This window comes from Oncorhynchus gorbuscha, linkage group LG10 (assembly GCF_021184085.1).
Source record: "Oncorhynchus gorbuscha isolate QuinsamMale2020 ecotype Even-year linkage group LG10, OgorEven_v1.0, whole genome shotgun sequence".
Taxonomy (NCBI): Eukaryota; Metazoa; Chordata; class Actinopteri; order Salmoniformes; family Salmonidae; genus Oncorhynchus; species Oncorhynchus gorbuscha.
In genome coordinates, this window is record NC_060182.1 from 31,286,136 (window position 1) to 31,308,051 (window position 21,916).

The 21,916-nt window shown below is 46.5% G+C and overlaps 1 protein-coding gene across 11 annotated transcripts in view; it reads right to left on the reverse strand.

The window, feature by feature from the left end:
- Positions 1–21,916, reverse strand: part of LOC124045867 (ankyrin repeat and SAM domain-containing protein 1A-like) — a 189,225-nt gene that overhangs the window by 106,372 nt on the left and 60,937 nt on the right. For 9 of the 11 annotated variants that reach the window (XM_046365621.1, XM_046365614.1, XM_046365618.1 and 6 more), the window contains 8 exons: positions 14,283–14,579; positions 6,740–6,815; positions 6,481–6,582; positions 6,260–6,346; positions 5,926–6,095; positions 5,556–5,618; positions 4,630–4,756; positions 3,034–3,080 (listed from right to left, as the gene is read on the reverse strand). In XM_046365621.1, the coding sequence (XP_046221577.1) occupies positions 3,034–3,080; positions 4,630–4,756; positions 5,556–5,618; positions 5,926–6,095; positions 6,260–6,346; positions 6,481–6,582; positions 6,740–6,815; positions 14,283–14,579 (969 nt within the window). The remainder of the gene's footprint in view (positions 1–3,033; positions 3,081–4,629; positions 4,757–5,555; positions 5,619–5,925; positions 6,096–6,259; positions 6,347–6,480; positions 6,583–6,739; positions 6,816–14,282; positions 14,580–21,916) is intronic. The other 2 variants (XM_046365619.1, XM_046365617.1) reach the window with 1 other exon arrangement.

A 21,916-nucleotide genomic window follows, 5' to 3' on the forward strand; every position in this document is an offset into this window, starting at 1 on the left:
CGCGCCCTTTGTCAATGTCGTGCCCTTTGTCAATGTCGTGCCCTGGGTCAATGTCGTGCTCGGGGTCAATGTCGTGCTCGGGGTCAATGTCGTGCCCTGGGTCAATGTCGTGCCCTTTGTCAATGTCGTGCCCTGGGTCAATGTCGCGCCCTGGGTCAATGTCGCGCCCTGGGTCAATGTCGCGCCCTGGGTCAATGTCGCGCCCTGGGTCAATGTCGCGCCCTGGGTCAATGTCGTGCCCTGGGTCAATGTCATGCCCTTTGTCAATGTCGTGCCCTTTGTCAACGTCGTGCCCTGGGTCAATGTCGTGCCCTGGGTCGATGTCGTGCCCTGGGTCAATGTCGTGCCCTGGGTCAATGTCTAGTCCTTTGTCAATGTCGTGCCCTGGGTCAATGTCACGCCCTTGTTCTGTAGCCCTTTGTCAATGTCGTGCCCTGGGTCAATGTCGTGCCCTGGGTCAATGTCGTGCCCTGGGTCAATGTCGTGCTCTGGGTCAATGTCGTACCCTGGGTCAATGTCGTGCTCTGGGTCAATGTCGCGCCCTGGGTCAATGTCGCGCCCTGGGTCAATGTCGCGCCCTGGGTCAATGTCGCGCCCTGGGTCGATGTCGCTCCCTGGGTCGATGTCGTGCCCTGGGTCAATGTCGTGCCCTGGGTCAATGTCGTGCCCTTTGTCAATGTCGTGCCCTGGGTCAATGTCGTGCCCTGGGTCAATGTCGTGCCCTGGGTCAATGTCGTGCCCTGGGTCAATGTCGTGCCCTGGGTCAATGTCGTGCCCTTTGTCAATGTCGTGCCCTGGGTCAATGTCGTGCTCTGGGTCAATGTCGTGCTCTGGGTCAATGTCGTACCCTGGGTCAATGTCATGCCCTGGTTCAATGTCGTGCTCTGGGTCAATGTCGTGCTCTGGGTCAATGTAGTGCCTTGGGTCAATGTCGTGCCCGGGGTCAATGTTGTGCTCGGGATCAATGTCGTGCCCTTTGTCAATGTCGTGCTCGGGGTCAATGTCGTGCTCGGGGTCAATGTCATGCTCTGGGTCAACGTCGTGCCCTGGGTCAATGTCGTGCTCAATGTCGTGCCCTTTGTCAATGTCGTGCCCTGGGCCAATGTCGTGCTCAATGTCGTGCCCTTTGTCAATGTCGTGCCCTGGGCCAATGTCACGCCCTTGTTCTGTAGCCCTTTGTCAATGTCGTGCCCTGGGTCAATGTCGTGCCCTGGGTCAATGTCGTGCTCTGGGTCAATGTCGTGCTCTGGGTCAATGTCGTGCTCTGGGTCAATGTCGTGCCCTGGGTCAATGTCGTGCCCGGGGTCAATGTCGTGCCCGGGGTCAATGTCGTGCCCGGGGTCAATGTCGTGCCCGGGGTCAATGTCGTGCCCTGGGTCAATGTCGTGCCCTTTGTCAATGTCGTGCCCTGGGTCAATATCGTGCCCTGGGTCAATGTCGTGCTCGGGGTCAATGTTGTGCTCGGGGTCAATGTCGTGCCCTTTGTCAATGTCGTGCCCTGGGTCAATGTGGTGCCCTGGGTCAATGTGGTGCCCTGGGTCAATGTGGTGCTCTGGGTCAATGTCGTGCTCTGGGTCAATGTCGTGCTCTGGGTCAATGTCGTACCCTGGGTCAATGTCGTGCCCTGGGTCAATGTCGTGCTCTGGGTCAATGTCGTGCCCTGGGTCAATGCTGTGCTCGGGATCAATGTTGTGCCCTTTGTCAATGTCGTGCTCAATGTCATGCTCTGGGTCAATGTCGTGCCCTGGGTCAATGTCATGCTCTGGGTCAATGCCGTGCCCTTTGTCAATGTCATGCCCTGGGTCAATGTCGTGCCCTGGGTCAATGTCGTGCTCTGGGTCAATGTCGTGCTCTGGGTCAATGTCGTGCTCTGGGTCAATGTCGTGCCCTGGGTCAATGTCGTGCTCTGGGTCAATGTCGTGCTCTGGGTCAATGTCGTGCTCTGGGTCAATGTCGTGCCCTGGGTCAATGTCGTGCCCTGGGTCAATGTCGTGCCCGGGGTCAATGTCGTGCCCGGGGTCAATGTCGTGCCCGGGGTCAATGTCGTGCCCTGGGTCAATGTCGTGCCCTTTGTCAATGTCGTGCCCTGGGTCAATATCGTGCCCTGGGTCAATGTCGTGCTCGGGGTCAATGTTGTGCTCGGGGTCAATGTCGTGCCCTTTGTCAATGTCGTGCCCTGGGTCAATGTGGTGCCCTGGGTCAATGTGGTGCCCTGGGTCAATGTCGTGCTCTGGGTCAATGTCGTGCTCTGGGTCAATGTCGTGCTCTGGGTCAATGTCGTACCCTGGGTCAATGTCGTGCCCTGGGTCAATGTCGTGCTCTGGGTCAATGTCGTGCCCTGGGTCAATGCTGTGCTCGGGATCAATGTTGTGCCCTTTGTCAATGTCGTGCTCAATGTCGTGCTCTGGGTCAATGTCGTGCCCTGGGTCAATGTCATGCTCTGGGTCAATGCCGTGCCCTTTGTCAATGTCATGCCCTGGGTCAATGTCGTGCTCTGGGTCAATGTCGTGCTCTGGGTCAATGTCGTGCCCTGGGTCAATGTCGTGCCCGGGGTCAATGTCGTGCCCGGGGTCAATGTCGTGCCCGGGGTCAATGTCGTGCCCGGGGTCAATGTCGTGCTCTGGGTCAATGTCGTGCTCTGGGTCAATGTCGTGCTCTGGGTCAATGTCGTGCTCTGGGTCAATGTCGTGCTCTGGGTCAATGTCGTGCCCGGGGTCAATGTCGTGCCCGGGGTCAATGTCGTGCTCTGGGTCAATGTCGTGCTCTGGGTCAATGTCGTGCTCTGGGTCAATGTCGTGCTCTGGGTCAATGTCGTGCTCTGTGCCACTGAGAGGAAAGTAGTGTGTGACTGAGGGAAACACATGTAGCTAGCTGGCTGTAAATAAACTTGTTGTCCGTCAGTGTTCCATACTCTGAGCACAGGCAAGCTTGAGCCTGCTGTTGGAATGTCAATCTCCACGGTGACTCAGATGACAGATTGCATGGAAAAAGATGGAAGGATGAGAGAAGGACTAGAGGCACAGCAGGTCATACCTGAGGTAGAAGACTGTTGGAAGACTGTTGGGAGGTAGCGTTCTCATCTGGGGAGACAGGACAGACAGCAGTTAGTTAGGTCACCATGAGTAAGGCAGTCAATTAATATCATATCATTTCATTTCTATTTAATTCATCTCAAGATTTCCAGGGATGATATTATACAAAGTGAATAGGAAAGGGAAGTACAATAAAGATAATGTTTTATGCATATGGTAGTATGGGTAGTGTTGGTGACCATGGTCAGACAAACCTCAGACAGTCATTTTAAAACAGAGAGAATAGCTGCCGATGAAGCAGCCATCCAAAACAAACCTTCCTCCAACCAACCCATTTAACATCTTTTTGTTGTTGTTGTGTTTTTTCTCTTTTTCCCTCCCCAATTTCGATCTTGTTTCATCGCTGCAACACCCCAACGGGCTCGGGAGGCGAAGGTCGAGTCATGTGTCCTCCGAAACATGACCCACCAAACCGTGCTTCTTAACACCCGTCCGCTTAACCTGGAAGCCAGCCGCACTAATGTGTTGGAGTAAACTCTGTTCACCTGACGACAGAGGTCGGCCTGCAGGCGCCTGGCCCGCCACAAGGAGTCGATCGAGCGCGATGAACCAAGTAAAATCCCCCCCGGCCAAACCCTCCCCTAGCCTGGACGACGCTGGGCTAATTGTTTGCTGCACTATGGAACTCCCAATCACGGCCGGTTGTGATACAGCCCAGGATCAAACCCGGATCTGTCGTGACGCCTCTAGCACTGCGAGAAAGTGCCTTTTGACTGCTGCACCACTGGGGAAGCCCCCTATTTAAAATCTTAACAACATTTACGCAGGACTGCAAGTTAAGGACTGGACGTCATCCTTTCTCCAACTGTCTCATCCACGTAAAAGGAAACGCGATTACATCAGCAATTAGACCCGCCACATTCATTCCTATGACAATGTTTAATGACATCCTATTAATTTATTATGAATGTGACAACAGAAACCATGGGGGACTGTTAAAACATCTATATCAACAGAGAGGGACTCCAATTAGCTGTTAATTCAATCCCCTTTAATCCAATGAAATGCGTTGTCATTCAAAAGTTAAGGAATGAGTCACGCGATATGGCATGGACCATCCTGATGACTACAAATGTTGAGGGAGCTAGCACACAGCATTTCACTATTTATACATGCTGTAAACTATGTACGTGATTTGATTTGATTTTGAGTAGGATATCATACGTAAGCAGCATATTCCTGGCTCTGTCCTACTGGTGATGAGGTTAAACCATAGCTGTGTTAGGGGACAGGGTTACTTCCAGAAAGAGCAAAAGAGGAGGGGTTTAGGGAGCGGTTTGGAAACTGACCCCTGCTCCTTTCCAGCCCTGGTGTAATCCTGTTAAGAATGGGGGGTCACACTTTGCAACGCACCAGGGAGGGCTGTGAGTGGTTGGGGTGCTGGAGAGGGGAAAGGTTAGCAAGTGTTTCTTATTCTCCAGGCTGAGGGCGCAATGTTTACTCCCACATAAAGTGCCATTGGTCAGGAAACAGGAAGGGAATTGGAATATCCAAACCGTTTTCTACACTCCCTGTCCCACTGTCAGTGTGTTGTTACCTGTACATTTCTGTGATGGGGGGTCCTGTGCGGACTGGGGGACTTCTGTCTGGGCGGAGAGCAGCAATTCATACGTGTCCACCTCCTCCTCCCCTCTCTCATCGATGCTGCTGTTAGTGTACAGGGCCTGTAGGTAGAGGGAAGGCAGGTCAACAACACAGCCTCATTATCATTTGTATAAGGCTAATCAATACTTTTCTCAGGCTGTGATGCTGGTGCCTCCTACAGTGATGTAAAAGTCCCTCCACAGCACCCTCTAATGGTTGTTGTGAGACTCTTGGCCACAGTCGTCAGCTCATGCATAGCACACTAAAGAAACAGGAATTATGGGATATGGGGCTGCTCAAAATAATTGATCACTTTTAGAAAATTATCCAAAATTACCCCAAAACCAGAGGGTGGAGTGCATATATGGTTATTGTACGGCTGGGTAAACACAACCCTAGCTTTTAAGAGGACACCATTAAATAAAGGGTGTGACTAAGGGCACTAGGGTATTTAAAACTAACACCATCCTATAATCCCAACACTGGCAGTACTTTCCATGATTCCACAACAGTCTCATGATACCATGTTTACCTCCTTGTCAGCCACTGAATAGATAGAGTCTGCTCCCTCTCTCCCATAACCAGTGTAGTCCCTTTCCGCTTCGCTTCACCCCTATCGCTCGCTCCCCTCTTCTCTTCCTTCCTCTAACCAAAGCCATACTCAGATTAATATTCATGATGTGATTTGAGCAGACATGGAGAGAATCGTCAGGAAGGGGTGGCGTCCGCAGCACCACTGACATTCTAAGCGGCCTGACTAACATTTGCTCACGCCACATGCCAACAGTGACATTCTGGATAAAGCCTATTAAAACTCTGGCCAATAGAAGTGGCAACATAGTCCTTCAAAGAGGAGCTGTAATGACCATAGATACTGACCTCTGAGTTAAGCTCCTCTTCCTGGCCAGGGGCATGCTGGGATTGGTGAGCAAGCCGGTCTTTCTGTAATTGGCAAACAGAGAATGAAATCAGTGATTGTGCGCAGACATTATGACACATTATCTTGAACTACAAGGTTGGCTGAAAAGATGAGAACTGGAGCCTTGAATTCAAACATAGATTTGATCTTTAAGAAATATGCTGTCAAAATTCTGACAGGAAGATTTGTAAATCCAGTCCACTCAACTCAACAACAATTACATGCAGAGAACCATTGCCCTCTAGTGGAGGAAAAGTATTTAGATGCCCATCGACTCAAAATCTGTCACATTTTGTGTGTTTCTGTAGTGTAACGCAGTTCCAGACAAACCTTTCCGGCTTCACTATCAGGTCGTCCAGAGTCCCTGTCGGAGGACTTGCCACTGGTCAGACTGTCCAGAGAGTGACAGGAAGTGGCCTCGAACAGAGCCTCATACGGGCTCTCCTCCTCAGGCCCCGGGGCCAGCCCCGAGATCAGCTCACTCACCACCCCCAGCTCACCTAGAACACACATACGTGTCTTAATATATTGACGCTCAATCCAAAAACAGGAGGACATGAACAACTTCACACCAGCACACAGCCTTGGCTGGTGGTTACGTGTTAAACACCATATCCTGTCACTGCTCACTCAACTCAAGGTTTCCTGTATCGCTGTGACATACCTTTTTTCCGAAGGCTAGGGCTCTCATTAGGTGGAGGGACAGGGGGAGGAGGCAAGTGTAAAACAGGGGGATTTCCTGACATATGGCCTGCAGAGAGTTGCGGAAGAAAAGGTCATTCAAATAACATCATTAGTGAGACAAACAAATCTGTGAAATCAGTTTGTGGTCAAGGTAACCTTCTTTAAGTCCCATAGGGAACCAATGAGATCTGTACTTCTTACCCAGGATTAGAGCTGCTATCTGTCGGCTCTTCTGAGAGGGCATTTCTCTGACAGTGTCCAGCGCTGTCAGGCCCTTGCTGTCCACCATGTTCACATTAACCCCTGGAGCAGGACAAACGGAGACACGACGAGAGACAGAGGACAGAGCAGGGGATTAGGAGAGGAGTGACAAATGAGCAGAGGGTTATGCCATATATCTGCATCATTCGCCAGTTCTAGAAATGTGTTGTGTTGCGTCTTGGAGGCATCGGTGTCTGACCTGCACGCAGAAGTTTCTGCACCACGTCAGTCTTCCCGAAGAGAGCTGCTTCATGGAGGGCGCTGCCCTTCTCCGTCTGCAGAGAGACCCAACAAACACACCACAATTCAACCGGAATCGACACAGTGCAAGGTTGAGCAATAACAAAGCACGTAAAGACATCAAAGTAGACTCCCCGCCAGTAACATGCAGCACAGCAGAGGTCAGATCTCTAACCCTCCTGACCCTCCCTGCTGAGAGGAACAGGTGAAGACCCATCTATCCCACTGCACCACTGACTTCAATTCCACTCTTCTTATCTTGGTCAGATAGGACATACAGCTTAAAGCTAAACCTGCAGGATACTTGTTGAACACACAGGACAGGTTTGACCTGCGTGAAATAGAAGTTTGGCGAGTTTACTTATACCCCGCCGAATGCCACCCCAGCGTGTTTTGCTACGGACAATTATTTGGTTGAGGAATCAAAGCAGATCATTTTCCAGCTCGCAGCACCATGCTAATGGGAACCTGCAGGAAGCAGAGCCTGAAGGACTCTTGACATTGGCCCAGACCTGCTATACAGCAGAGAGGAGGGGAGTGGAGGTAGGACACGACAGATGGATGGCACTGTTTGGTATAAGAAAGGGGATAGGCCCAAAAGCCATCATTTCTTTAGCCTAAATAAAGAGCTCAATAGGGTTGTATAATCAAGACCTTTTGACCTTTTCCACATTTTGTTAGTATCTGCATTGTTCTAAAATCATTAAATAAATCAAAATCGTCATCACAATACCCCAAAATGACAAAGTGAAAACAGTTTGTTTTTGTTTTTGTTAATGTATAAAAAAAAAGATCATAATTAAATACCTTATTTAAATAAGTACTCAGACCCTTTACTATGATACTCGAAATGGAGAGCAGGTGCATCCTGCTTCCATTGATCATCCTTGAGATGTTTATACAACTTTACTGGAGTCCTCCTGTGGTAAATTCAATTGATTGGACAACATTTGGGTAAGTCACACACCTGTTTATATATGGTCCCACAGTTGACAGTGCATGTCAGAGCAAAAACCAAGCCATGAAGGCGAAGGAATTGTCCATAAGCTCCGAGACAGGATTGTGTCTAGGCATAGATCAAATCAAATCAAATTTTATTTGTCACATACACATGGCTAGCAGATGTTAATGCGAGTGTAGCGAAATGCTTGTGCTTCTAGTTCCGACAATGCAGTGATAACCAACAAGTAATCTAACTAACAATTCCAAAACTACTGTCTTATACAGTGTAAGGGGATAAAGAATATGTACATAAGGATATATGAATGAGTGATGGTACAGAGCAGCATACAGTAGATGGTATCGAGTACAGTATATACATATGAGATGAGTATGTAGACAAAGTAAACAAAGTGGCATAGCAGTGGCTAGTGATACATGTATTACATAAGGATGCAGTCGATGATGTAGAGTACAGTATATACGTATGCATATGAGATGAATAATGTAGGGTAAGTAACATTGTATAAGGTAGCATTGTTTAAAGTGGCTAGTGATATATTTACATAATTTCCCATCAATTCCCATTATTAAAGTGGCTGGAGTTGGGTCAGTGTCAATGACAGTGTGTTGGCAGCAGCCACTCAATGTTAGTGGTGGCTGTTTAACAGTCTGATGGCCTTGAGATAGAAGCTGTTTTTCAGTCTCTCGGTCCCAGCTTTGATGCACCTGTACTGACCTCGCCTTCTGGATGATAGCGGGGTGAACAGGCAGTGGTTCGGGTGGTTGATGTCCTTGATGATCTTTATGGCCTTCCTGTAACATCGGGTGGTGTAGGTGTCCTGGAGGGCAGGTAGTTTGCCCCCGGTGATGCGTTGTGCAGACCTCACTACCCTCTGGAGAGCCTTACGGTTGAGGGCGGAGCAGTTGCCGTACCAGGCGGTGATACAGCCTGCCAGGATGCTCTCGATTGTGCATCTGTAGAAGTTTGTGAGTGCTTTTGGTGACAAGCCGAATTTCTTCAGCCTGAGGTTGAAGAGGCGCTGCTGCGCCTTCTTCACGACGCTGTCAGTGTGAGTGGACCAATTCAGTTGGTCTGTGATGTGTATGCCGAGGAACTTAAAACTTGCTACCCTCTCCACTACTGTTCCATCGATGTGGATAGGGGGGTGTTCCCTCTGCTGTTTCCTGAAGTCCACAATCATCTCCTTAGTTTTGTTGACGTTGAGTGTGAGGTTATTTTCCTGACACCACACTCCGATGGCCCTCACCTCCTCCCTGTAGGCCGTCTCGTCGTTGTTGGTAATCAAGCCTACCACTGTTGTGTCGTCCGCAAACTTGATGATTGAGTTGGAGGCGTGCGTGGCCACGCAGTCGTGGGTGAACAGGGAGTACAGGAGAGGGCTCAGAATGCACCCTTGTGGGGTCCCCGTGTTGAGGATCAGTGCGGAGGAGATGTTGTTGCCTACCCTCACCACCTGGGGGCTGCCCGTCAGGAAGTCCAGTACCCAGTTGCACAGGGCGGGGTCGAGACCCAGGGTCTCAAGCTTGATGACGAGCTTGGAGGGTACTATGGTGTTGAATGCCGAGCTGTAGTCGATGAACAGCATTCTCACATAGGTATTCCTCTTGTCCAGGTGGGTTAGGGCAGTGTGCAGTGTGGTTGAGATTGCATCGTCTGTGGACCTATTTGGGCGGTAAGCAAATTGGAGTGGGTCTAGGGTGTCAGGTAGGGTGGAGGTGATATGGTCCTTGACTAGTCTCTCAAAGCACTTCATGATGACGGAAGTGAGTGCTACGGGGCGGTAGTCGTTTAGCTCAGTTACCTTAGCTTTCTTGGGAACAGGAACAATGGTGGCCCTCTTGAAGCATGTAGGAACAGCAGACTGGTATAGGGATTGATTGAATATGTCCGTAAACACACCGGCCAGCTGATCTGCGCATGCTCTGAGTGCGCGGCTGGGGATGCCGTCTGGGCCTGCAGCCTTGCGAGGGTTAACACGTTTAAATGTGGTCCTGCTGTAGCTCAGTTGGTAGAGCATGGCGCTTGTAACGCCAGGGTAGTGGGTTCGATCCCCGGGACCACCCATACGTAGAATGTATGCACACATGACTGTAAGTCGCTTTGGATAAAAGCGTCTGCTAAATGGCATATATTATTATTATTATTAATTAAATGTCTTACTCACCTCGGCTGCAGTGAGGGAGAGACCGCATGTTTTCGTTGCAGGCCGTGTCAGTGGCACTGTATTGTCCTCAAAGCGGGCAAAAAAGTTATTTAGTCTGCCTGGGAGCAAGACATCTTGGTCCGTGACTGGGCTGGGTTTCTTCTTGTAGTCCGTGATTGACTGTAGACCCTGCCACATGCCTCTTGTGTCTGAGCCATTGAATTGAGATTCCACTTTGTCTCTGTACTGACGCTTAGCTTGTTTAATAGCCTTGCGGAGGGAATAGCTGCACTTTTTGTATTCGGTCATGTTGCCAGACACCTTGCCCTGATTAAAAGCAGTGGTTCACGCTTTCAGTTTCACGCGAATGCTGCCATCAATCCACGGTTTCTGGTTAGGGAATGTTTTTATCGTTGCTATGGGAACGACATCTTCGATGCACGTTCTAATGAACTCGCACACCGAATCAGCGTATTCGTCAATATTTTTATCTGACGCAATACGAAACATGTCCCAGTCCACGTTATGGAAGCAGTCTTGGAGTGTGGAGTCAGCTTGGTCTGACCAGCGTTGGACAGACCTCAGCGTGGGAGCCTCTTGTTTTAGTTTCTGCCTGTAGGCAGGGATCAGCAAAATGGAGTCGTGGTCAGCTTTTCCGAAAGGGGGGGCGGGGCAGGGCCTTATATGCGTCGCGGAAGTTAGAGTAACAATGATCCAAGGTTTTACCACCCCTGGTTGCGCAATCGATATGCTGATAAAATTGCGGGAGTCTTGTTTTCAGATTAGCTTTGTTAAAATCCCCAGCTACAATGAATGCAGCCTCCGGATAAATGGTTTTCAGTTTGCAAAGAGTTAAATAAAGTTCGTTCAGAGCCATCGATGTGTCTGCTTGGGGGGGGGGATATATACGGCTGTGATTATAATCGAAGAGAATTCTCTTGGAAGATAATGCGGTCTACATTTGATTGTGAGGAATTCTAAATCAGGTGAACAGAAGGATTTGAGTTCCTGTATGTTTCCTTCATCACACCATGTCTCGTGGTGTGATGAAGGGTGCCAAAACATTTCTGCAGCATTGAAGGTCCCCAAGAACACAGTGGCCTCCATCATTCTTAAATGGAAGAAGTTTGGAACTACCAAGACTCTCTCTAGAGCTGGCTGCTCGGCCAAATTGAGAAATAGGGGGAGAAGGGCCTTGGTCGGGGGAGGTACCAAGAACCCGATGGTCACTCTGACAGAGCTCCAGAGTACCTCTGTGGAGATGGGAGAACCTTTCAGAAGGACAACCATCTCGCAGCACTCCACAAATCAGGCCTTTATGGTAGAGTGGCCAGACGGAAGCCGCCTCAGAAAAAGGCACTTGACAGCCTGCTTGGAGCTTTCCAAAAGGCACCTAAAGACTCTCAGACCATGAGAAACAAGATTCCTGGCCTGAATACCAAGCGCCACGTCTGGAGGAAACCTGGCACCATCCCTACGGTGAAACATGGTGATGGCAGCATCATGCTGTGGGGATGTTTTTCAGCGGCAGGGACTGGGAGACTAGTCAGGATCGAGGGAAAGATGAACGTAGCAAAGTACAAAGAGATCCTTGATGAAAACCTGGTCCAGAGCGCCCAGGACCTCAGACTGGGGCCGACGTTCACCTTCCAAAAGGACAACAACCCTAAGCACCAGGGTTGTGGAGTAATGGATTACATGTCATCTATTACATGTAAGGGATTACTAAAAACTGGTAACTGTAATCCGTTATGTTACCAGCAAAAACATTGTAATCAGATTACAGATACTTTTGAAAAATGTTATTACTTTAAGGATTACTTTTAAATTCAGAAGGGATATTTGTAAAAAACAAAAATCTTTGACACTTATGTTTTCTCAATGACATTCAATTAAGCATTGAAAAAAGGAGCAAGTTTAAGTTTGTTCCACCTGAGAGAGTCTGACCACAAGTCAGAGACCACTACGATGACACACCAAATGGGTTTGATGGATTGTGGGAAAAGAGCAGAAATATGCTTTTGTAGGCTACAGTCCAAGCTGTCTTCCAATGGTGTGACTGTTGTCGGCATCCATAGATTATCCAATTTGAATAAACACTTGGAGGTAAGGATGACAGCAGTGGTGTAGTCTACGGTGATACAGATATTACTTATTGTTATCTACATAGCACATTGATGTGATTCACACTGCTGCTCTCTCATTTAGCTATTTACGGCTTACGGATTGTGGTTGTTGTAGGTGGCTGTTCACAAATCTGTGTATTTGAATCCAATAATGTTTGAATTAAACTAGTTTGAGTTGCCTATCATTCATTGTTATGGATACCAGTGGACAGCCAAGTGAACAATGCGCTCTTGTAACAGCTGCACAGTGCGGATCCCAGCCTATGGAATAAAAGAGGGGCTTTTATTGCTCAATTTAATTCATGCTAATACATTTTTTGAATCCATAGGCTTAATGGACACACGTTCAAAGTCACACACTTTTGATAGACTTAAAGGGGCAATCTGTATTTTCTACATCCATTTTTGGATGCATATATATATATATATAGATTCTTGAAGAATATAACTTATAAATGCCTCATGAGCTTAGTTCAACTGTCTCACTCCATGAGAACCCTAAATATAAGATGGTTTTCCTCCAATGTTTGTAAACATTGCAAATGTAAACAAACACTGTATAGCCTCATAACATGGTTGAAACAATAATGTTGATATCATGGATGGTCATTCCTTCCATCCATAGCTGTCTTATTAATCTGAGAGTGGTTACAATTTCTCCAGGCCCATCCCTCAACCAAAACAAAGGCAGGCTGTTTTGTTATTGTTTCATCTGTGGATTTGCCCTTTAAACAGCTGCATATTATCAAGACATCACCAACAAAAAGTTGAACAATCGGCCTATAGCAAGTGCAGCATGTTGCATTCATTTTTCACATGTAAATAGTACTTTTCAGTAGTGCTCAAAGCATGTCATTCCATGACCGGAGCGTTTATTTTTCAACTCTAATCAATGAGCCCAATCAGTCCTGCATGACAACAACATCATGAACAACAGTGTAGGGCTGGCTAATAAGTCCTTAGTCTTGGGGTCATGCACAGGTAAAACAATTTGGTTAATCTATACTTCCAAGTCCTATTCTTGAAGATCAAGGGATATAACATTTATTGTGATGACTGAAATTCTGAAAGACTGGTTTTTAATGCAATTATATAACTTATATAATTATAATTTAATCGCATTATTATATGAAGTAGAAAACGATGGGTTCGAAGAAGCTTACATAACCAACCCATAAAGTAAAATTTAACATCCATATCAAATCAAATGTATTTATATAGCCCTTCGTACATCAGCTGATATCTCAAAGTGCTGTACAGAAATCCAGCCTAAAACCCCAAACAGCAAGCAATGCAGGTGTAGAAGCACGGTGGCTAGGAAAAACTCCCTAGAAAGGCCAAAACCTAGGAAGAAATATATATATATGGCCAGCTATGTAAACTTTAACATTGATTTATCCTGCAATAGATCTGGTTCAATTGGTAACATACATTGTTGTCTTCTTCGAATGCCTCTTAAGGGGAAAGTCATCTAAAAGTAACGGAATGTAATCAGATTACATTACTGCGTTTGGGTAATCCAAAAGTTACATTACTGATTATAATCCGGGACAGGTAACTGTAACAGGTTACAGAAAGTAACCTACCCAACCCTGCTAAGCACACAGCCAAGACAACGCAGTAGTAGCTTCGGGACAAGTCATTGAATGTCCTTGAGTGACCAGTCCAGAGCCCGGACTTGAACCCGATCGAACATCTCTGGAGAGACCTGAAAAAAGCTGCGCGGCGATGCTTGCCATCCAACCTGACAGAGCTTGAGAAGATCTGCAGAAATTTACCATATACAGGTGTGCCAAGCATCATACCCAAGAAGACTCAAGGCTGTAAATCGCTGCCAAAGGTGCTTCAACAAAGTACTGATTAAAGGGTTCTGAGTACTTATGTAAATATGATATTTCAGTTTTTAATTGGAAATATATTTACAAACTTCTTTAAAAACCTGTTTTCGCTTTGTCATTATGGGGTATTGTGTGCAGATAGATGATTTATTTAATATTAGAATAAGGCTGTAACGTAACTAAATGTGGAAAAAGTCAAGGGGTCTGAATACTTTCCGAATGCACTGTATGTCGGCTTAAATGCTGGAAACAGCAGACGAAGCCATCCATGATCCAATCACAACATACCACATTGTGTTTATACAAATAATTATTACGGACACATTCTGTCTCTATACATACACACAACTCTACACTCTCACACCAACACACTGAAAATAATAATTGAGCACGCAGGAGACAACAGACCCTGTGTTCCCCTCAGTCCTCACCTCGTAGTTGATGTCCATGCCGGCCGCCAGCAGCACCTCCACCACGGCCAGGTGTCCGTTGCGTGACGCCAGGTGCAGCGGTGTGTGTTTCTTGGTGTTGCAGCTGAGCAGGTTGGGGTGGGCGGTGAGCAGCAGCTTGACCACCTCCAGACGGCCGTAGAGCGCCGCCAGGTCCAGCGGCGTCTCAAACTTGTTGTTCCTCATGGTGGGGTCGGTCAGCTCCTCCAGCAGCAGACGCACCACCTGGGTGTGGCCGTACTGGGCGGCACAGTGGAGGGGGGTCTCGTTGTCGTTGTTCTGTTGGGGGGGGGGGGGGGGGGGCGACCAGGAATTAAAGGCAAGGGGTGAGCATCAACATAGAGGTGGTTGAGATAGAAGTAGGTGTGGTGGGTATTGGGAGTACAGAAGGAAGGGTGCATTAAGTGAGTCACGGTCAGATCAGGGTTGGGCAACTGGTGGCCCACATTTTTTGAAGGCACGAGGATGAATTTCCAATGAGGTTGCCCCCATTTAGGAACTCAGTCGGGGTCTCAACTTACTGTTGAGGGTTAGAATAGTATAATACAATAGGTGCAATTTCGAAGTTTGGTTGTGCATCAGCAGGTTTTCCAGGAGCACCAACCAGGATGACAAAGCCAAAGGGGACCGCTGGCTGGCTGAGAGAAGGGGTTGCTGGGGAGAGGGGACTGAAGTCGTGATTGGTAACAGTCCCTGTTGAGTAGAGCTGGCTAACAGCTGCTTATTATATATCATGGCCTGCTATAAATGTGACGAAAGGACAGTCTGTTGACATTTAGTAAAGGCCACCAGACTCAGGAAAGACACTGCTGTGATGACAATATGTCATGTGTCGCTTGGTGGTTTAAGTAACTGCTTCATGCAGACAGAGATGGGGGTGACCATCAGTGTGAGAGAGAGGTGAGTGTTGTGGTGACAGACACAAAGCGTGGTGAGTGTAATCCATGCAGCGCTTCACATGCAGAGGCGGCAAGCATACGTTACCAAGGTGACCCAGCGAGCTACAGTGCAAGAGGGACAAGACTCATGGCAACACAGTCAGTGTCCCTGAGAGCTGAACAACGGATGGATGGTCAAAGGTCACATTTCTGACGACACAGGAAGGCAGACGGAGTGGACAGAGCAAAGATCTTTAAATGCAGATCATCTCCGAGTGCAGAGAGAAAGGATCAAACCAATATGTTCACTATGACAACATTACAACAGGCTTTTCCACTCAAAAAGCAACCACACTCCAAGATAAAGCGGAAGCTGAGTGAGTTGCAGCATATGCCGTAGTCAAACGTAATCTCTATATCAAACAGAAAACATTAGAGATCATTTCATAACACCGCAAGATACCGGATAAGAGCCATATATGAATATTGTAACAACATGTTAACATCATTACAAATGTCCTCCAGCCTATGTCAGCAGCATATTCAGTAGAGTGGGCTTGTTTTCAAATTTCCACTCTTATTTTCAAGTCCTACCACCAGCAGCCAGAAGGGGGCGTACAATACATAGAGTCTGATAGATCAGCTGAGACTGAATAATGGTCTTAATATCCAATGCATTTCCAACTCAATGATAGTCCTGGCCTCCACAATCACCCGACCTCAACCCAATTGAGATGGTTTGGGATGAGTTGGACCGCAGAGTGAAGGAAAAGCAGCCATCAAGTGCTCAGCATAATGTGGGAACTCCTTCAAGACTGTTGGAAAAGCATTCCAGGTGACTACCCCATGAAGCTGGTTGAGAGAATGCCAAGAGTGTGCAAAGCTGTCATCAAGGCAAACGGTGCCTACCTTGAAGAATCTAAAATATATTTGGATTCATTTAACACTTTTTTGGTTACTACATGGATTCCATATGTGTTATTTCATAACTTGTCTTCACTATTATTTTACAATGTAAATAATAGTAAAAAATAAAGAAAACCCTTTAATGAGTAGGTGTGTACAAACTTTTGATTGGTACTGTATATAAAACATTTTAAAATCAAGCTGGGTTTTTAGAACCGGGGTTACATCAGTTACCGCGAGACGTGGATGTAATAAAACAGAGCCGTTTGTATTTTCTTCCTATAGATGTGTCTCTTTCCTTTGAACCGTTTAAGCTACAAAAGCTCAGGAAGACGTCTTCTGTTTCCCTCTAAAATGCCCACAAACCGCGCAGGACTCATTAGAACAGAGGAGACCAGACCAGGCACTACATCTGAATAGGGGGAAAATAACAATCAATGATGTTCTTCTCTAAACCGAAGATTATAGATGATTAACTTCCCAATACTTTTCTGATGAATTTCAGTCATTTCAAACCATACTCTCAAAAGTACTCAAGATTTTTAAGACTGTAATAGCCCCAATTAAAATAGTCAACATTTGGCTGTTGATTCATTTTTGACATTGCTCCCTTTTTTTTGTATCAAAATGGCGTCGCGGGCCAAAACAGTTTGGGAACCCCTGGTTTACAGGCAAGTATGCTGTCGACGACAGGTCTGAGAGCGAACACACAGGTTTTGCATACAGGTTTAATGATAAACATAATGCAAGCCGAAAGATAATGAATGAATTACTGATGCCGTTGTAAGAGAAACCCCTAGACCCCCCCCTAGCCTAGCTTCTCTGTGCCAGTCAACAACAATTGTGCCCGAGTGTCAGTCATGCCACAGCGGGGTAGCCGACAGCTGGCAGGAGAATACCCACACACGGTGTGCCAGGTTGGATCACACCCTGTGGGAGGAGGTGCCAGCTGGGCCTCTATTCTGCCAGTTATGGAGTCTCCGAAGCAGGGCCATGAGACAGGGATTAGGGGTTAGGGGGAGGTTACAGGGCACCCAGGACAGGTGTTGGCCCCTCCTTTCTGACTTGACACAAAGCAGAGGCTCCAGATGCATGTGTGAGAGAGAGTGAGAGAGAGAGTGAGAGAGAGAGAGTGTGTGAGTGTGAGTGAGAGGAGAGGTAGTCCCTCACAGACAGCTTGAGTTGATAGAGAGGAGGAGACAGTTCAAAAAATATATGATCAGAGCAGAGGGAAACAAAACGCCACCTGCTTTTCTGGAGATGCGGAGAGAGAAGGACAGAGAGTGGCTGAGTCTGGCCTTGTGTGAACTGCACTAAACAAAGACCACAGCGCAGAAGAAAACACTCGAAAATAAAAAGCCGTTTGTGGAAATAAACCACAAGCTTCCGCGACTTCAATTCTACCGCGGTTTTGTCGGTTTGGGATTTGACAACTTGTTTCTTCCTGTTTCCCCTATGTGTTTTTGGTCTAAATTAAGGATCTCTTGTTCTTGGTTTCTCTCGGTCTCCCTCTCTTTCTGCTGCAGGGACATGGCACGACCACACAAATAGGAGCCTGCCGTCTCGCATCTGTGACACACGTCAACCGTTTTGTCATCCAAAGCTTTTTAAAAAGAGATTTACTCCCTACTGTTACATGCGGGCTACTTCAGAGGAACATGTTTTATAGCTTTGGGTATACTTGTAAAAGCTGGATAGATCAACCATAACAATATCTAAATAGAAACCAGCTTCAACCTACCCACTGTATGTGTGCTGGCTAACCACTGATAATGGCCTATTTAATTCTACCTGCAAAAACCAAGACCTTCTTAAGACTTACAGCAGGAGGGGAGACAGATTTGTCAAGGCATGAACACATGATCAGTGTCTAGCTGTAAGACACATTAAAACAATCCCAGCTACTCTCCATCCTAGTGGTGTGGCCAGTGCTGTTCGTTCCATGGCTGTGAGTCTGACAACATCTGATAGTATTAGCCATGGCTGGCCTCTCTGTGCCGGAGCAGAGCGGAGGGTGAGCAGCATGAATCAGACCTACCCTGAGCCGTCTCCTTCCCTCCACACTAGCGTACTGCACACAGAGGTCCACGTGAAACGGCAAACCAACAGACGTTCTCATGCTAACATAAAGGAATGCCACACACACACACACACACATCCTGGTCATACAAAGGGCAGAGTTGACTGATGGGCAGCTACAATCAAGACAAGGATAAGTACATTATGTAAGTCAAGTGTGTGTGTTAGTGTGTAGGTATTCCTGGAGAGAACATTCTATATGAACCCAGTATGAACAGACAGTCATAGATTCCACAAATGTACAGTACATGACAAATGTGTCTTTGTCGTAGTAAAGACTCAGATTGAAGTTCTTTTTCTGTGCCCTTTGAAATGGTCAGTCATACTCGCTCACACTAGAATTGTCCAGTTCCGGAAAAGAAGACACATGTGTAGGGCTACTGGCTGAGATGCTAACGTGGAGCGATTAGTGACCTCTGGGTAGTGACGTGCTCGCGCAGCGCGAAGGCTAGGCGGGGTTACGTCACACTCCCCCCACCCCCCTTCCCCGAGGGGGCGGGGGATGGAGTTGTAAGTCGCTGTTGCGGCCACAGGTTGCCCACATCGCTGCACGCGACTACTCGCAGTACACACACAGAATTGTAAATCTCTGTTTCTCATTCAGTGTCCACATAAAGAGAAAAAGACACACACAAAGAGAAAAAGAGACGCACACAAAGAGAAAAAGAGACGCACACAAAGAGAAAAAGACATACACATCAATAGGAAAAGACACACATCAAGAGAAAGACACACATCAAGAGAAAAAAAGACACACATCAAGAGAAAGACACACATCAAGAGAAAGACGCACATCAAGAGAAAGACACACATCAAGAGAAAGACACACATCAAGAGAAAGACACACATCAAGAGAAAGACAAAGAAAGACACACAAAGAAAGACACACAAAGAGAAAAAGACATTCAGAGAAAAAGACACACACAGAATTGTAAATCTCTGTTTCTCATTCAGTGCCCACATAAAGAGAAAAAGACACACACAAAGAGAAAAATAGGCGCACACAAAGAGAAAAAGACATACACATCAAGAGAAAAAGACACACACATCAAGAGAAAAAGACACACACATCAAGAGAAAAAGACGAAGAGAAAAAGAGAAAAAGACAAAGAGAAAAAGACGAAGAGAAAGACACCCAAAGAGAAAGACACAGGGAAAGACAGAGAAAGACAAAGAGAAAAAAGCACGCACATCAAGAGAAAAAAGACACGCACATCAAGAGAAAAAGATATGCACATCAAGAGAAAAAGACACACACATAAAAAGAAAAAGACACACACAAAGAGAAAAAGACACACACAAAGAGAAAGACACACACAAAGAGAAAAAGACACACACAAAGAGAAAAAGACACACACAAAGAGAAAAAGACACACACATAAAAAGAAAGACACACACATAAAAAGAAAAAGACTCCCAAAGAGAAAGACAGAGAAAGACAAAGAGAAAGACAAAGAGAAAGACAAAGAGAAAAAGACACACACACATCAAGAGAAAAAGACACACACATCAAGAGAAAAAGACGAAGAGAAAAAGAGAAAAAGACAAAGAGAAAAAGACGAAGAGAAAGACACCCAAAGAGAAAGACACAGGGAAAGACAGAGAAAGACAAAGAGAAAAAAGACACACACATCAAGAGAAAAAGACAAAGAGAAAAAGACGAAGAGAAAGACACCCAAAGAGAAAGACACAGGGAAAGACAGAGAAAGACAAAGAGAAAAAAGCACGCACATCAAGAGAAAAAAGACACGCACATCAAGAGAAAAAGATATGCACATCAAGAGAAAAAGACACACACATCAAGAGAAAAAGACACACACAAAGAGAAAAAGACACACACAAAGAGAAAGACACACACAAAGAGAAAAAGACACACACAAAGAGAAAGACACACACAAAGAGAAAAAGACACACACATAAAAAGAAAGACACACACATAAAAAGAAAAAGACTCCCAAAGAGAAAGACACAGAGAAAGACAAAGAGAAAGACAAAGAGAAAGACAAAGAGAAAGACAAAGAAAAAGACACACACACATCAAGAGAAAAGACACACACACATCAAGAGAAAAGACACACACATCAAGAGAAAAAACACTGGAGCATTCTAGAGCACAAAAACCAAACATATACTACATGTGATTATGCTTCCAAGAGAGTGAACAGAAAAGCAACCTGCCTATCACATGGACAGATACCCTCCTCGGTCTCAAGCATCTAATATCCTTATGGCAGTGGAGAAAGGAATGATGAGGGTGATAGGAGTGAGAAAAGGGGCTTGTGACGGAGGTGACGTGTGGCAATAGATGTACACAAGGGCTGAGGTGAAGCCAGTGTGAACGCTAGCAGTGTGCAAGCAACACCTCCCCTCCTCAGACAAGCTGGCCACTCCGATAAGGCAGCAGTCTTTAAAAGAAATACTTCACATTGCCATTCAATATTAGGTCTCATACCTCACACCACACTGAACTTGCTGAAATTTCACACAGGTTTCTTTGGTATTATTTTCAGGACACTGTAGGTCTACTGCAGCAGTGTGTATATTAGTGTGTCTTTAAGTCGGTGCCGGTGCCATCTCATTCACTCTCTATGGAGTGTAAAGCTGGGGAGCTGGCTGCGTGACGGTGACTGTGTCTGTGTTCATATTTACAGCAGTAAGCCAATCCTCTGAAGTTACATTCTGTTAGACAGGTGACCTATATTGGAGACCGAAGGCTGTTAGACATGCAGCATTGAAATACTTCATCATGAGCAGCACGTACCTTGCAAATACCACCACTATCAGACAGAAGGCTTTTTCTGTAGAAAACATTGTTTTCAAAACAGGAGCCAGAGAACAACATTAAGCAAGGAATGATGACTAGGTGTTATATTTTGGTCCCCAGATCAATATTAAAACAGACAAATCTAGGTTATCTAGGTCAGTCTGGGTGAGAGGGGCTCCCTGGGGGCACAATCAAGCTTCCATGGATGTGGAAAAGGAGTCAATGGAATGCAGACCATTCCATTGACCATATTGGCACACATTCAACAAATCTGTATATTCTTAACAGGGACACAACGTGGTTACTTAAAACCAATTTGGATACATGTGGCTGTTTTCGCTGCAAAACATTTAGAAGCTGTCCCTTTTCAGGTTTAAAAGAAGTGATTGCTAAGTGCTAACCCCTTTTCGTATGAGTTGGTTAGCATAGCTAGCATTCAGAAATCGGTGGTGGTGGTCAAAGTCGTTTTTAACTGTAATGCAGCTGATTGGTGACGATGAACAAGTGTTGGGGCAATGAGGAGTTTCGGGATCTTTCCCCCATGCGTTTTCACCGCAATTCCAATGTTTTGGTCGAGTTTGTTTGACCTCTTTGCCGCATCTATGATGAATGATGAAGCACTATTGGAATATCATCAAAGTGGCATCCCATTGGAGACGTTAACACTGTGAGAGCGTTGCTATATCAAAGCTGAATAAACATTAGAGCTGGGCAGCACGGGGCCATGAGGACAGAGAGAGGGGGCTGTTGGAGCGGTGTCCAGGCTGAGCTACGGCGCTTCCCTGAGGGGGAGAGCCTGCACTTAAAAGGCCCCTCCTCCATAAATCCATGCCCACAACTGCCCCTACCATCTCTAGCTAGCTAACTTTGGGTCCGTGTTCCACTGGGTCAGTCACTGCTGCTGCATGACCAATCAGCCGCGGCACGGTTACCATGACAATGCCCCCCCTCTCCCTTTTCCATAGTGGTACAGACTCGTATACAGAAAA